The following is a 15936-nucleotide window of genomic DNA, read 5'->3' on the forward strand; positions in this document are numbered from 1 at the left end:
CACATTAGTAAAACGCAAATTATATTTCTTCAACTAAATTGGTGGAAAGAAGCTCGCATAAGAAACCCAAGTCAATCGCTCATTTTCACCAACGAAAAGTCGGGGAACGAAAATCAAAAACTTTCACTTTTATATATAATATATTGATCTCATTTCCTCTTCTTCCCCTTGCCCTTCCCCTTGCCCTTGTTGCCGAGCTTGTGCTTGAGTTTCTGTTGGATCTTCTCCTTGCGGATGCGGTCCTTGACGATCTGCGTCTTGTCGCGGAACTCTTTGGACGACGCTGTGGCCTTCTTATTGGCTATGGCTTCGTTGTGCTTCACCCAGTGGGGACGGAACTCGGACACTGGAAACAAATTGAGAGATCGGGTTAAGGATTTTTAAATTTTCTCGATTCGCCTATAGATGACACTATTAAAAGGTTAAATTTATCGTCTTTCGTAAAAAAGAACGGCACTCCAAACTTGGTGATAATATTGCGTTCCGTTTGGATCCCGAAATGCAGCAATTGTTTTTTATTTTTAACAGAACCCTGGCAGTTTTGGCAGTCGAACACATGACGGCTTTGAATTGAATATGTTGGTGGAACTTTTATACTCAATGAATGTCATTAAAACTACCTTCAATGTATGCGGTACAGGGATTTTGATAGAAATTAACATGCGCTGGCGTTCTCAAGAACACATCCGGCATCGGGCGAAATCTTAGTGCTAGTTTTACCATGATTGACTAATAAAAAAACATTGACAATGAAAGCGGAAGGGTCGCAAGTGGGTCGAAATCAAGCGCAATGTATGAATGACCTTGATCCGTGGCTCGCCTTGCCCGCCTCTTGCCCCTTGTCAGCCTGTCAGTTGTTCGGCACTGTCAAAATTTTCTTCTAACTGACAGGCCAATATCGTCCGGCGGAGTAATAGTCAGTGGGCCCCTTTAGAGGCAACCTGTATTACTTACCAGGCCTCTTCCTGTTGGCGTTAGTGTCCTCGTCGTCATCCTGATCCTGCGCGTTTCGTTTCCGCCATTCTTCGTAGCGGCCGCTGCGGAAGGATGCCGGCACTCGACCGCCGCTTTCAGTTCGGATCATTTTGCGGCCTCCGTCCTATGAAAAAGATCAGTTAAAAAACCGGCTAAGTGCGAGTCGGACTCGCGCACAAAGGGTTCGGTACCATTACGCAAAAAAACGGCAAAAAAGTCACGTTTGTTACGGGAGCCTCACTTAAATATTTATTTTATTCTGTTTTTAGTATGTCGTTATAGCGGCAACAGAAATACATCATCTGAAAATTTAAACTGTCTAACTATCACGGTTCATGAGATACAGCAGACTGACAGCGGAGACTTAGTAATAGGGTCCCGTTTTACCCTTTGGTTACGGAACCCTAAAAATGAATCGCTAAAACAGAAATGAAGTGTTCGTGATTGGTGAATGACTAACCGGGTCTGCGTGCACCATCTTCTTGCGCTTGCGGTCCCAGCGCATGTGGTTGTGGTGCGCGCGCGCCGCCTCGCCGCTGTCGGCGCCCATGTCCAGCGAGGCGGACGCGGCGCCCGAGTTGAAGTTCACCGCCATACTGCACACATAGTGATTGGTGACTGAGTATATACAGGGTGGCTAATAATAAGTGCATTCCCGTGGCCAGGGAAGTTATGGGATTTTACTGAGTAACTTTTACTATGGGACCAAACACGAAATCGTAAAAAATTACCCTTTCAAAGAAAATGGACCAGCCAAAATGTATAAAACAGAAATATTTTTTTCGCGATTTCGGGGTTGGTCCCATAGTAAAAGTTGCTCAGTATAATCCCAAAACCTCCCTGGCAACGGGAATGCACTTATTTTTTAGCCACCGTGTATAATACGTCATCGTCTGCTTGTCTCGTACGTGGAAAGATCAATGGGGTTGGCCGGTCGAAGTATTTAACAGATGGCGCCAGCATAGCTTCCCTGTCAATCCTTAGCATAATAAAAAAAATTTTTAATGGAATTTTATGGCCTGGATGCCAGCCCTATAAGCCAAATCTCATAGAAAGCTATGATGGCGCCATCTATGCAAACCTTTGACAGTTGCCAACCCAATTGTGACGTTTTCAAGCAAAAGGTACCACTGTCGCTTACCACAAGGACGAAATTTGCTTGTATCTTCATACGAAATTATGAATAACCTGGCAGAGCGTCCTTATGGCAAGCGTCAATGGGGTACCTTTTGCTTGAAAACGACACAATTAGTGTATTGAATTTGCCTCCAATTTGTATAAAAGCTAATAATCTGCTATGACCTATAAAATTGTATCCATATGAGTAAGTTCATCATTTAACTTCCAAAGTAACGGGACTATAAAATATTTAATTTTAGGCCAGGATTACACTTGTAAGTTTTACTTACGTAAGTAGGGACACAGATATACTACAGAATGAGATATGAATATTGTTATCTAATTTTAGCAAATAGCTTTGTCCCTACTTACGTAAGTAAAACTTACAAGTGTAATCCTGGCCTTACAGAGACTGGGCTAGATTTTAATAGAACAATTAAAACCATTGTAAAGTCCTGCGGTGGCAGCATGGTTCCATTTTTAACGCCTGTCACTATTGCACTTACATACTTGTTAGAACGTGACAGGTGATAAAAATGCGACTGTGCTACGGCTGCTGATCAAAATGGAAATAAGAAAAATTTACAACTTGCACCTAGCAATGTATGTAGTCATCTGGAACTTGGGAGGATAAATCTCGACATATAATAGTACATTATTGTCGAGGCTCGGAAGTAGCTACTTGCTGGCTGAGGATTCGTTTTAAACGGACGTCCTTGGAAGTCCGTTTAATTGAATCCGAAGCCAGCAAGTAGCCTTCCAGCCGAGTCACATATAGTGCTTTTCTCCAAAATGGCGCATTAAACACAAATATAATGGACCTATGCCTTCATTTGATATGGCCACTTCAACTTTCAAAAAGTTTGGAACTCGACAAATAATTGAATTTGTATGCAAAATTGCAGTCCCGAAATCGAGACTGCAATGTTTTTAACTTTTTAATTTTTTGACTGACCATAAACTACGCACTTCGCGACCTACTTTTTAACTGGCAACGTCGACTTTGCAGTCCATTTTTGAGAAAATCTATTTTAAACGCATATAATTTCATTCAGTTAGGGCAGTTGGGGCCCTTAGAAATCATGTGGAATTATGTACATACCCGACTTCAGTAACTTGGTCGCTGGCTTGGTGCGGTATGTAATTCTCGTCTCGTACCACTTCCTTCTTCTTTGATTTGCCCTCTGTGCTCAAGATTCCTTCAGCCTGAAAGTTATTTTAAGTTTAGTTTCATGTTTAATTAAAGCATAGTAGAACTCTGGATGCCTTCGTTTCGCGCACCCATGGATTTTGAAAACCTGTACCGTCCTGTCTTTCACTATAAATGACATGATTCAAATGAATGCTATGTTAGTACACATCTGCGTAAGAAGGTATATATTCACCTGCAGTTTTTTGTTCTCGCGCACGCGCTGCACCAATTTGCCGTGTTTCTTTTTCATGGTCTTCATGGCTACATTCATCGGAGAATCATGTTTCACGCCCAATTCGAGGATAGTCTAAAACGAATTAGGTTAAAATAAACTTAAATACTGTCTGCGTACGTAAGTTTTAACAACATGATATGTTCTAAAATCAACTTAAATGTCTGGTTTACTGAGCTATAAATGTTTCTTTTATGCTATGATGGTGGCAAACAACCTTTATGGGCCCTCTGTCCTTCGTCTAACAGTGCCGTGTGTAAGCGTGAGTGGTGTAGTTGCCTTGGCCTTGTTGGTCTATCAGTGACAATCTAACTTGGCCCTTTAGGTGTAAGTTAGGTCAGTCTATAATGTAACATACCCCTTTAGGTGTGTAGTTCTTGATCTGCGCCGCTAGATCGAGCACGGCTCTCTGTCCCTCGTCTAGCAAGGCCGGGTGTGTTAGAGTAGGAGGGGTAGTTGCTTTAGCACGCTTGTTGGCGTCGGCGGAGGCGGACTCGCGCCACTTCATGTACTGCTGCCAGCCGCGACCCATCACGCGAGCTGCGTCTTCCTGAATATAAGTTAAAAAAGGTACCAAGTGTAAGTTACCATAATAATTTCTCTATAGAGGAACTTCCACATAACCAGAGTAAACAATAGTATTTCATTCTGAATGGCCACGCATTACCCCGAATGGAATTACTTCACCCGGAGTGACAGAATCTCTTCGATTAGCGGCATAACGGGGATTGTACGGGTGCTTGTCAATTTTAGTACATAACAATTTTTTCTAGAACCACGTTGAAAAATTTAAATGGTTACATCTAAATATTTTCTATTAGAGTTGTGTCGTTCTCGAGAACATTATCCATTTACTATGGGAAATATTTTCGAGCGGGAATGTTTCTCATACAAAACGAATGTTTTCGAACGAGAATGTTTTCGAGAATTGCACAACTCTATTCCTATTAACTGTCCTAAGGAACTTTGTCCGATCTATGACACACACAACTCATGAAATTCTGACTATTATGAGTGGCATTTGTACGTACGATCTCGTTGTAGTTCCTCTCCCAGGCCATGACGTCCTGGTGCCGCATCTCCAGGGCGCTGGCGGGCATGCAGCCCCACACGCCGCTCGGACACGCCAGACCAGACTCGGATACCTAGGAACATTGACTGCATTTTAACATGTATATTGTACAATTTTCATATACACAAAATGTATTGACAGCAAAGCAAGTACGGTTTGTTTGAAATCGTTATATAAGCATAGTTGCATTATAAATAAACAATCTTTAAATTTCGCGCGCCCAACATAACACTTGCGATTGCGCCTACAACTAAAAGTGTGTCACAAGAACACGTAAGATTTCTTTAGAGAAACGCAGTTTATTTAATCTCTAAGAGTAGACGCAGCTTACCTGCTCGGGGCATTTGAGGTTGGGACAGTAACCTGCAGCCCCAACTGTAGATAATTAGCCTCATGCATGAACTTTATATTTGAACGAAATATTTTTTATTCGGATGTTTGTTACCGTTATATCATGTTACAAATACATTTCCGTTATTAAATTATCTTTAATTGCTTAAAATAATAAATAAAAAGTACAAAAACTTGCCCGCCAAAAGCTAGTGAGAGTAGTGAGCGAAACGCGCGAAACATCAAGTGACGTCACGCGTTAGACAGATTAGTTCACATAATGACATAACATAAGTGTCATCAGTGGCAAACTTCAGTTGGACCGTCCAACGTGTGACGTCATCACGGTCTGTCGAATTCGCGCCAAAAATTATGAGCGTTTCAACCGCTCAAAATTTTTCAACATTTTAAATGTTTTTTAATAAAATAATGTGAAAGTTTACAAAAGTATTTTTATTTTTTGCGGTGTTCAAACGATATAAATTATGATTACAAAAATAAAAATAATTCATGCATAGAGCTAATTGGGCAGAATGAATGCCGCTTGTTGCATTCGTCGACAGCCCGCCTATGGTCGGCTGGGCGCTGGGCGTCCCAGACAACATGTAACGTGTAGGTATTGTACCTGGGTGGGACACTGGAGGTCAGCAGCGAGGAAGAGCTGCAGGTCGAGCAGGTGCGCCACGTCGCCCGCCGCCACCAGCGACCACGCGCGGCCCGAGCGCCCGGCGCGGGCGCTGCGACCTGGGTACATCATGTTACCTTTACATTCAACTAACCTCCTGACGACCTCTCATTAACTATCAACTCTTTGTCAATTTGACATTAATGGCATTTACACCATGTCGTCAAAAGGGCGGCCAGTGCATGCAGTACATCTGTCTCCAGCTCCAACAAATTTAATAGATTCTCAATTTGTAGAAGCTGTTTACGCATCCGGTCTGGCTTAAGATGAAAGACGAGGACCCGCACGAAATCGCCTTTCGTTCAAACGTAGTCCTCATTTTCCTCTCGAAAATTGAAAATATTTTGACACAATTTGTTGTACAACAGCAATGATTTTTTAATTATTGTTATTTAAAAAAAAAAAACAGTTTTTCGCTCCTAATTTTTACCATTATGAAAAAAATCTAAAAAAGTCAAACGTAGGGGCATAGCATTGGCATTTTAATGTAATAGTAAATGTTTTATGTAATGTAAAAGTGTACGGCTCACCCGGTATTGTATTGTTCTAGTCCTAGCTCTAAGTATATTGATTTGCATAGTAGGTTTTAATTCATTGTACTGTTTAACATTAGTATTTAAGTTTTTTTGTTACTAACACTTCTATGGGCCATGCTGAAATAAATGATTATTTAATTTAATTTAATTTAATAGCTATTGTTAATATACATCCAATTATGTAAAAATATTTTTCGTAATGTCAAGATCCAGCGAGGAGACTGGGGACTACGTTTGTATGGAGAAGCGGCCGTCCCCTTTAATCTTAACTGTCGACAATAAAATGTGATCGTCCGTTTGTTTTATTTTCTTTTTGAAACTTTTATAAATATAACGACCGGTCTGGCCTAGTGGTGGCCTAGGGTGAGCCTACCTATGAAGACGATGGTCCTGGGTTCGAATCCCGGTAAGGGTATTTATTTGCGTGATGAGCACAAACATTTATTCCTGAGTCATGGATGTTTTCTATGTATTAATATATTTCTATATTATATATATCGTTGTCTGAATACCCACAACACAAGCTTTCTTGAGCTTACCGTGGGACTCAGTAAATTTGTGTAAGAATGTCCTTGCAACATAATATTTATTTATTTGTTATATTTATAAATAAAATACCGTAAAATAAAAATACAATGATGTATGCTACTTTATACAACAGTATTTGATAAACTTTTCAACGGTGGCAAATACAACCCTGTCGCCGCGACGTCTGTGCCAATAAGGCCAGGATTACACTTGTAAGTTTTACTTACGTAAGTAGGGACACAGCTATACTACAGAATGAGATATGAATATCGTTATCTCATTCTAGCAAATAGCTTTGTCCCTACTTACGTAAGTAAAACTTACAAGTGTAATCCTGGCCTAAGGACAGAGCACTTGTTGTACACTCAGCGTCAAATACTCTGTAGCAGCCAAATAACATATATTGTATAAATGACTGTAGTGGCCAAATAGTTCGGTACACCATATATTTAGTATGGTGTACCGAACTATTTGACTACTTTGGTTGCTACAAAGTATTTGACGCTGAGTGTATGTGATACCTGAGTGACGTTGATATAGGATACTGCAAGAATAAACTACCTACCTTCCTAGCTACTCTGTACTCTTAGGCTTAAGTTAGCCGGGAAGTTACTGTGTCTAAACCTAACCTAACCCTCTCGCTGCTACGTCTGTAACTATGATACGAAAGATATATTATGTTGTTGGCCCGCCAAGCGCGTATATTACCTATGCTACCCAGTGACGTTGTGAAAGGATCATAGGATATATATTGCAAGTACTCACCGACTCTGTGCACGAATAGCTTAGGTGTAGCCGGGAAGTTATAATTGATCACTGTGTCCAACGCCGGCAGATCCAACCCTCTCGCTGCGACATCCGTTACGATGAGCACGGAACACTTGTTGTTGGTGAAGCGGCCGAGCGCGATCTTGCGCGCCGACGGGTCCAGCCCGGAGTACGCGTACGTTGAGGAGATCCCGGCTTTCTGGAGGATCTGGGATAAAAAAATAAAAAATGTATAAGGTACAGTCGAAGGCGAAAATATCGATCCAGACAAATGGCTCATAAATATGTGAACACGACTTTATTGTCTATGGTGTAAGAGCGTACCTACACATATTTTTGAAACTTTGGGAATGTATATATCTTTATGCCCTTGACTGTACCTGCGCCAAAGGAGGCCCGGTTATTAATAATATTATAAATTCCTAACCTAAGGAAGACAAATAAATAAATAAAGGAAACATAATCTGTAGTGTCCGTCCGTCAGAAGCTCTTCAGTTAGACCAGACCTAACGTACTGACCATGTTCAAGTACTCGACGTGGTGCTTGCTCGCAGCGTAACTTTTCACAAGCTGAACACACCTATATGTGTAACTTGACGCTCTTCGTAAATGCTTCGTAACGTCTGTGTAGTCCGTGGTCTAGTTAGATCTCACCATGTGCAGGTACAGTCGCCATCAGATATATCGACGTGGTGCTTGGTCGCGGCGAACACGACGGCTTGCGGCGTGGTGTCCGTCAGCACGCGCTCCTATAGCAGTAGGGCGGCCGTCTTTAGTTCAGCGCGGACGTAGATCCAGCCCAGCCATAACGTTAATGGCAGCTTCCAGTCCACGTCTATAATAATAGTATGTAATGTCTTCAGTTAGACCTAGCATACTCACCATGTGTAGGTACTCGACGTGGTGCTTGGTGGCGGCGAACACGACGGCCTGCGGCGTGGTGTCCGTCAGCACGCGCTCCAGTAGCAGCAGTAGCGCGGCCGTCTTCAGTTCTGCGCGGACGTAGATCCAGCCCAGCCATAGGGTTGATGGTAGTTTCCAGTCCACGTCCAGACGGATTAGCACCGGGTCGGATAGGCCTGGTCATATAAGGAACTTGGAATAAGTTTTATGTTGGTGAACGTAAACTCAAGGCCAATTTCAAAATTTAAACTATATGACATTTATTTATCTAAATTAATTATAATTATTTTAAATCGATATTATGTGATTGTGTGTGTCGTCCTGAAATGTATTGTACGCCTGATAAGGTAGTTTGGTGAGACTAATACTTACTACGTAACCCATTCTCAACATACATCAATAAATTTCATTTCATAGTTGATTTTTATAGGTATGTAAATTGACCTGTTTTGTTCTTGAGTTTATTCGTTGAGGTGTCAAAAGCTTGTTAAGTTCTTAAATTGGCGAACAACAATCAATTATCAAATTATAATTTATTGAAAAGATTGTTGCAACAAGCACTACTCTAAAACAAATCCTTGACAATGCGTGTAGCAATAGCAATAAGTTTTGAGCATTTTGATAAATGTGCGAGTTCTCAAAACTCAGACTAGTCAAGAGAAAATTTGAAGATAATCATAAAACGCGCCAAAGTCACTATAGACACTAAACATCTTCATTAAATCTAGATGTAGAAAGGTAATAAAAAAGATAAATAGTAAAATTTTATAATTAAAGCTTATAGATTATTCGAGTTCCCAGTACAAGCAATCCTAGGAAGCACTTTCTATCAAACCGCGTCATACGCGAGTGGAATAAATTACCCGAGGCAGTGATATGTGCTTCTTCAGTGAACACTTTTAAAAACAGACTTGACAAACACTTAAAACAACTAACAAAATGAACATTAATAGTTTAAAAAAAAACAAGTGCAGTGATATACACACATCAGCTTTTAGCTGCTAGTGTATTAAACAATATAATATAATATATATAATAATTAAATAAAAAAACATAAACAAATGAGGACAATCTTACACTGATCGACCTAGCCCCAAACTAAGCAAAGCTTGTACTATGGGTACTAGGCGACGATATACATACGTATATAGATAAATACATACTTATATACATAGAAAACACCCATGACTCAGGAGGAACAAATATCTGTGTTCATCACACTAATAAATGCCCTTACTGGGATTCGAACCCGGGACCATCGGCTTCGTAGGCAGGGTCACTACCCACTAGACCAGACCGGTCGTCTAAGTAATTAAGTAATTACTTGCCTGCACGGGCAAACTCGACCAGCATCTTGGGCAGGGTGGCTGAGAAGAGCAGGGTTTGCCGGCCAGAAGGCAGGCGAGCTACTATCTCCCGCAGTTGCTCGCCGAAGCCCAGTTCAAACAGCCTGTCCGCCTCATCAAACACTATTACTTCTGTAAACATACATACGTACCTTTAAACATCATACAATACAAAAATACAATACAAACAAATACAACGTACAATGTACAATAAAGAAATATCTTATCTTATCATAGACTACCATACACGATTGTAGGGCAAAAATGTATACTTGTAAATTATTAGGCCAGCCATTTCACTCGCCTGTATAGGCTCTAGTGTTGCATGTTGCAGTCTTCACACTTTATTTTGATTGTCGTGTACGATATTGGCCTCGCAATAGTCATAGACAAGTTATAGATTCTGCAATATGATTACAAAGAATTGGGGTCATATAGGCGTTCTTTTTATCGTAAAATCGTATTTTGTACCATTATTACTATAGCTTGCGTATTTTGATATTTGTAATTTGGTAAGGTTGTAAGTTTGGATGCAAGTCAATTGTTGTACCCTCATACCATGAGTGGTAGCCATTTGCCTAAGATCAGTGTTACTAGCAATAGTAGCAATTATTGACGGACTAATAAGAATATTTTTACAAGTAAAAAACAAACTCACTTATATTGTCCAATTTTAAGTTCATTTCTATGCAAATGTGAAGGAATCTTCCAGGAGTAGCCACCACAATATCAGGGGCCTTTCCTGACATCACACTGAATTGCTGCTCAATAGACTCTCCCCCGAGAATAGCAGCAGAAGATAAGCCTGTGAATTTGCCTAGTTCTCGGACAAATTTCAGAGTCTGCAATTGTAAATAAACACAATTGTAAGTGTAGACAGAGCGGCCTGGAGAGCACTGGTGAAGAGTGTCCACACTCGCCTTGTCCCTCAGCCATGAGGTTACCACAAGAAAGAAAAATTGTAAATAAATTAGAATATACAGTTTGCGCACACTACAAAGAAGAAAAGTAAGGTGCTGCTTGCGCCTTACAACTCACACCAGGTGCTCATGAACCTATGACATGTAAATAAATGTTTATAGACAATTGTTTTTTCTTTAATACCATGGAATGCTGTGCACATATAGAAAGATAAATAAATAAAATCAAATTTAAACTAGTTAATCAATTATTCATTGATTGATTTATTTTTAACGATACAGAAATGTCTATCTATAAATTAAATTAATAAAGAATTTAAATAATTATTTGTTACTAAATAATGTAAAAATAGGTTCACACCTTACCTGTAAAGCTAACTCCCTGGTAGGTGACAGAATGAGAGCTCTGAAGTTCTTCCCTGGCATGGGCTTGTTGGTTGGTGCCACGAGCTTGTCCAGTATTGGCAACACGAAGCAAGCAGTCTTGCCAGACCCCGTCCGGGCCATGGCCACCACATCTTTGTTTTGTAACGCTAGGGGAATTGTCTGCAAAAGGATGACTGGGTGAAAACTTAAAGTTGTGATTTAAAAGTAAACAACGCTTCAGGGGTTGCCAAACCATGACCTACTACCTGGCCCATGAAAAGAGCCAAATTCCATAAAGTCAGGCCCGCAAAGGCTTATTATCTGTGGCCTTTGAGTTAAAAAGGTAGGAGAACCCTTCTTATGTTAATATTTAAATACATTTTGAATAAACATATTATTGTTCATTGTGATTATTGATAGTGATATTGATAATATATCTATATATATTCTGACGACCGGTCTGGCCTAGTGGGTAGTGACCCTGCCTGTGAAGCCGATGGTCCTGGGTTCGAATCCCGGTAAGGTCATTTATTTGTGTGATGAACACATGCAGATATTTGTTCCTGAGTCATGGATGTTTTCTATGTATTTAAGTATTTGTATAAGTATTATATATATCGTTGTCTGAGTACCCACAACACAAGCCTTCTTGAGCTTACCGTGGGACTTAGCCAATTTGTGTAAGAATGTCCCTATAATATTTATATTTATTTATCTGTACACAATTTATAACCCTTCTTATCTTAGCACTGGTAGACTAGCTTTGGGATGAGCCTTGACTTATGGTATAATCACAAATTAGCATTCAATTTGTGCTGGAATGATATCCTATATAATTGACAATGCAAATGCAAAAGCAAGACTAGTGTGACAGGCTACTCAGACTCGTAAATACCTATCCTTGAATAGTTTCAGTTCACTAGTAAGATCTTGATTCTTGCTGTGTGACTTTATTGAAACTGTAATTAAAAATAAACTTTGATTAATTAATAATTTTTTTCAGTACATGTGGAGTGTATAGGCGCAAAACAGTTGTGACATTTTATTCAAATGAATAATATTTAGATTAAGAAATATGTAACAAAATCATGCAATTCTTTTGAGGTTATGTTTGGATAATTTTACTAGCAGCTTACCTTACGCTGTATAGGTGTCGGCTGCTTATAGCCTCGCTTGGTAATACCTTTGAGGACTGGAAAACTTAGCCCCATCGACTGGAAACCCCCAGAGCCCTTCTTTTTCTTTTTATTGCTTTGCGATTCATTCTCTGGTGCCGTTTCATCTGTTGGTACTTCGAAGCCCGGCAGATCGTCAAGTTTTTCTTTAGGCTTTAGCATTTTTGGTGTTTAGTAAATCGTTTTAACATTATATTATATATTTTCCTGAAACTTAACTATAAACACACGTGTGACTGTTTTCGTCTGACAATGACAATGATGTTGACAAATGACAAATTGACAATGACAACCCTGTCCCGAATGAAATGACTTGCCAATAGAATGGAATGACCATCGAATGACATTTTTTTTTTTTTTTTGTACAGGGACGTTCCGTTTCATGCGTACGTAAAACCAAAATATCCCAAGCATTCCACTTATAGAATGTGAGCGAAAGAGAAGAGTGGTGGAATGTTTAGTTGGTCAAGCAAATCTTGTCAGTAGAAAAAGGCGGCAAATTTACAACGGCGCCATGTATGTTAGAGCGCTGAATGTCGGGTTTCGATCGAACTTTTAGTGTGAAGGGCGCCGCAGGCTCTAACAAGAGCGCGTGGAGCGCGCGAGGCGCGCTGAATGTCGGGCTTCGCCCGACCTTTTAGTGTGAGGGAGCGCGCTGAATGTCGGGCTTTGCCCGACCTCTCAGTGTGAAGGGCGCCACAGGCGCCCTGTATGCTAGAGCGCGCTTTGCGCGCTGAATGTCGGGCTTCGCCCGACCTTCTAGTGTGAATGGCGCCACAGGCGCCCTGTATGTAAGAGCGCGCAGAGCGCGCTGAATGTCGGGCTTTGTCCGACCTCTCAGTGTGAAGGGCGCCACAGGCGCCCTGTATGCTAGAGCGCGCACAGCGCGCTGAATATCGGGCTTCGCCCGACCTCCTAGGGTGAAGGGCGACGCGGCGCCCTGTATGCTAGAGCGCGCGAAGCGCGCTGAATGTCGGGCTTCGCACGACCTTTTAGTGTGAAGGAGCGTCCCAGGCGCCCTGTATGTAAGGACGCAAGAAGCGCGCTGCCTTTTATAGTGTGAATAATTTTGATTATTATTATTATGCCAGCGGCACTCGGCCGGAGTCCAGTATAGACCTGTACCAATAACTTCTGAGGTTATAAGAATATTAATGTTGCTTATTTTTTATATATAGTTTCCAGACCATATACTAAACCTAAAAATAATATTTTGTGTCATCCTAGGTATTTGCTTAGGTAGAAATTTAGGTATTTCTTTTTTCAATCAGCATTCTGTAAAAAAAATATTCGAGACGAAATTCTTTGTTTCCCTGTAAAGGCAAAGTGGCTTCCGACGTACACACGCATTTTGTGTCATTTTCATCCACGGGTATAATGGCATTTAATAAATACCTAATATTGATCCTAAAACGCCTAAAAAAATATTAGAGTCGGTAAGTGAAGTGTTGTACTTTACAGAACATTGTTATATGTTATTCAAACAAATCTGTGTCAAATTCATCCACCGCTTTTATTTAAAAAAAAAAAATTCTAATTAACACCCTGTATCTGCCACAAAAAAAAATTCATGTTATTAAGTTTACGTCTACAATATTATAATACCACATTGAGACATCATTCATAATTTGGGTCATTTTGATCCACGGTTTTTTTACTATCTGGCAAAATAAAACTCAATTGAGCAAGAAGGGCGTGCGCGGGGAAGGGTACCTACGCGGGTGGGGTGCTTATTATACTTGCCGCAATATCAGCTGGCGACTGAGATCTTAATACTATCTCCTTTACCCTTGTTAAGACCAACCAAGAGATGGCATTATGAGCTGTCTCGCCACTTAGTTTTGCGATACAGTGTATTTATTTCATTCGTAGGCATAATTACATTGTCATAATCTTACCGTAGTAGGTATATAAATATAATTAAAAATAAACTGTAGGCTGCACTCCTCATACTGACCAACATTTGTGACGTTCCTAATCAAAAGGTACCACTTTCTCTGACAGGTTATTTGTATAAAGATATAATCAAATTTCGTCTTTATGGTAAACGACAAAGTGGTACCTACCTTTTGATTGAGAATGTCACAACAGCGACTTAAAAATTACTTTTGTTTCGATTTTTAGTAGACTTTTTAAGTTTATTTTAAGACGCAATTTATTGTGATTTTTGTTATGTTTAAGCGTGGCAAGCAACATTAATTACATTGATGATGATGTTCATTAAATACAATATTTTTTCATACTATACTGAACTGTCACCCTATACATGAGAATGAACAGCGCCCTCTTGACAATGATCATATATTACTGGTCAGGCTTTAATATGTGTCATAATTTAGTAAAGTCCCCTTTGTGGATTCTAAGTTTCCGAGTTACAGCAGTTTAGTGAAAGCGTTTTTTTTTAAATATAAATTAAGGGTTGAATAAAGAGGAAAGAAAATTTGATTATTTTTGCGCTACGACGCACGGTTTAGGAGATACAGCCCTATAAAGTTTTTTTTATTGTTTTTTTCTTTTTTACATTGTGTTTTTTGTATATTACTTTGAGGTTTCATAAAGGGGAACGAAAATTTAATTATTTTTGCGCTACGACGCATGGTTTAGATCAAGCCCTATAAAAAAAAAAACTCTTTTTTTTTGCGTTTTTTTTTTGTATAAATTAATGGTTACATAAAGGGGACCGAAAAGTTGATTATTTTTGCGCTACGACGCACGGTTTAGGAGATACAGCCCTATATAGATTTTTTTCTTTTTCTTTTTTACGTTTCTAAATCTTAATTAAGGGCTTCTTAAGGGGAACGAAAATTTGATTATTTTTCGCTACCATGCACGGTTTAGGAGATACATCCCTAAAGTTTTTTTTGTTGTTTTTTTTTCTTTTTTTTGTCATTGCGTTTTTTGTTATTACTTTGGGGTTTCATAAAAGGGAACGAAAATTTTATTATTTTTGCGCTACGACGCACGGTTTAGGAGATACAGCCCTAAAATGATTTTTTCTCTTTCTTTTTTGCGTTTTTAAATCTTAATTAGGGGCTTCTTAAAGGGGAACGGATATTGATTATTTTTGCGCTACGATGCACGGTTTAGGAGATACAGCCCTATAAAGTTTTTTTGTTATTATTTTTTCTTTCTTTTTCTTGTGTTTTTGTATATTATTTAGGGGCTTCATAAAGGGGAACGAAAATTTTATTATTTTTGCGCTACAACGCATGGTTTAGGAGATACAGCCCTATAAAGATTTTTTTAAAAAGTTTGCGTTTTTTTTAAATATAAATTATGGGTTGCATAAAGGGGAAAGAAAATTTTATTGTTTTTGCGGTACCACGCACGGTTTAGGAGATACAGCTCTATAAAGTTTTTTTTCCTGGTTTTTTTTTGTTTTTTTTAAAGTATTAATTACGGGTTTCTGAAAGGGGTTTTTTAAATTATTTTTGCGCTACGACGCATGGTTTAAGAGATACAGCCCTATAAAGATTTTTTTATTGTTTTTTTTTTCTTTTTTTCTTTTTTACATTGTGTTTTTTGTATATTACTTTGGGGTTTCATAAAGGGGAACGAAAATTTTATTATTTTTGCGGTACCACGCACGGTTTAGGAGATACAGCTCTATAAAGTTTTTTTTCCTGGTTTTTTTTTGTTTTTTTTTAAAGTATTAATTACGGGTTTCTTAAAGAGGTTTTTTAAATTATTTTTGCGCTACGACGCATGGTTTAAGAGATACAGCCCTATAAAGATTTTTTTATTGTTTTTTTTTTCTTTTTTTCTTTTTTACATTGTGTTTTTTGTATA

At 39.3% G+C, this 15936-nt stretch overlaps 1 protein-coding gene across 1 annotated transcript; it reads right to left on the minus strand.

Annotated features, from left to right (window-relative positions):
* Positions 1-127: 127 nt before the first annotated feature.
* Positions 128-12411, minus strand: LOC134743676 (uncharacterized). The gene is made up of 14 exons (XM_063677271.1): positions 12109-12411; positions 10973-11152; positions 10345-10528; positions 9669-9818; positions 8320-8516; positions 7435-7645; positions 5546-5664; positions 4550-4663; positions 3877-4068; positions 3480-3593; positions 3197-3300; positions 1436-1571; positions 955-1099; positions 128-346 (listed from the first exon to the last, which is right to left on the minus strand). Exons 1-14 carry the CDS (start codon positions 12307-12309, stop codon positions 150-152), a joined length of 2244 nt encoding a protein of 747 aa, XP_063533341.1. The 5' UTR covers positions 12310-12411; the 3' UTR covers positions 128-149.
* Between the last annotated feature and the right edge of the window lie 3525 nt (positions 12412-15936).

The sequence above is a fragment of the Cydia strobilella genome, chromosome 8 (genome assembly GCF_947568885.1).
Source record: "Cydia strobilella chromosome 8, ilCydStro3.1, whole genome shotgun sequence".
NCBI classification, from domain to species: domain Eukaryota; kingdom Metazoa; phylum Arthropoda; class Insecta; order Lepidoptera; family Tortricidae; genus Cydia; species Cydia strobilella.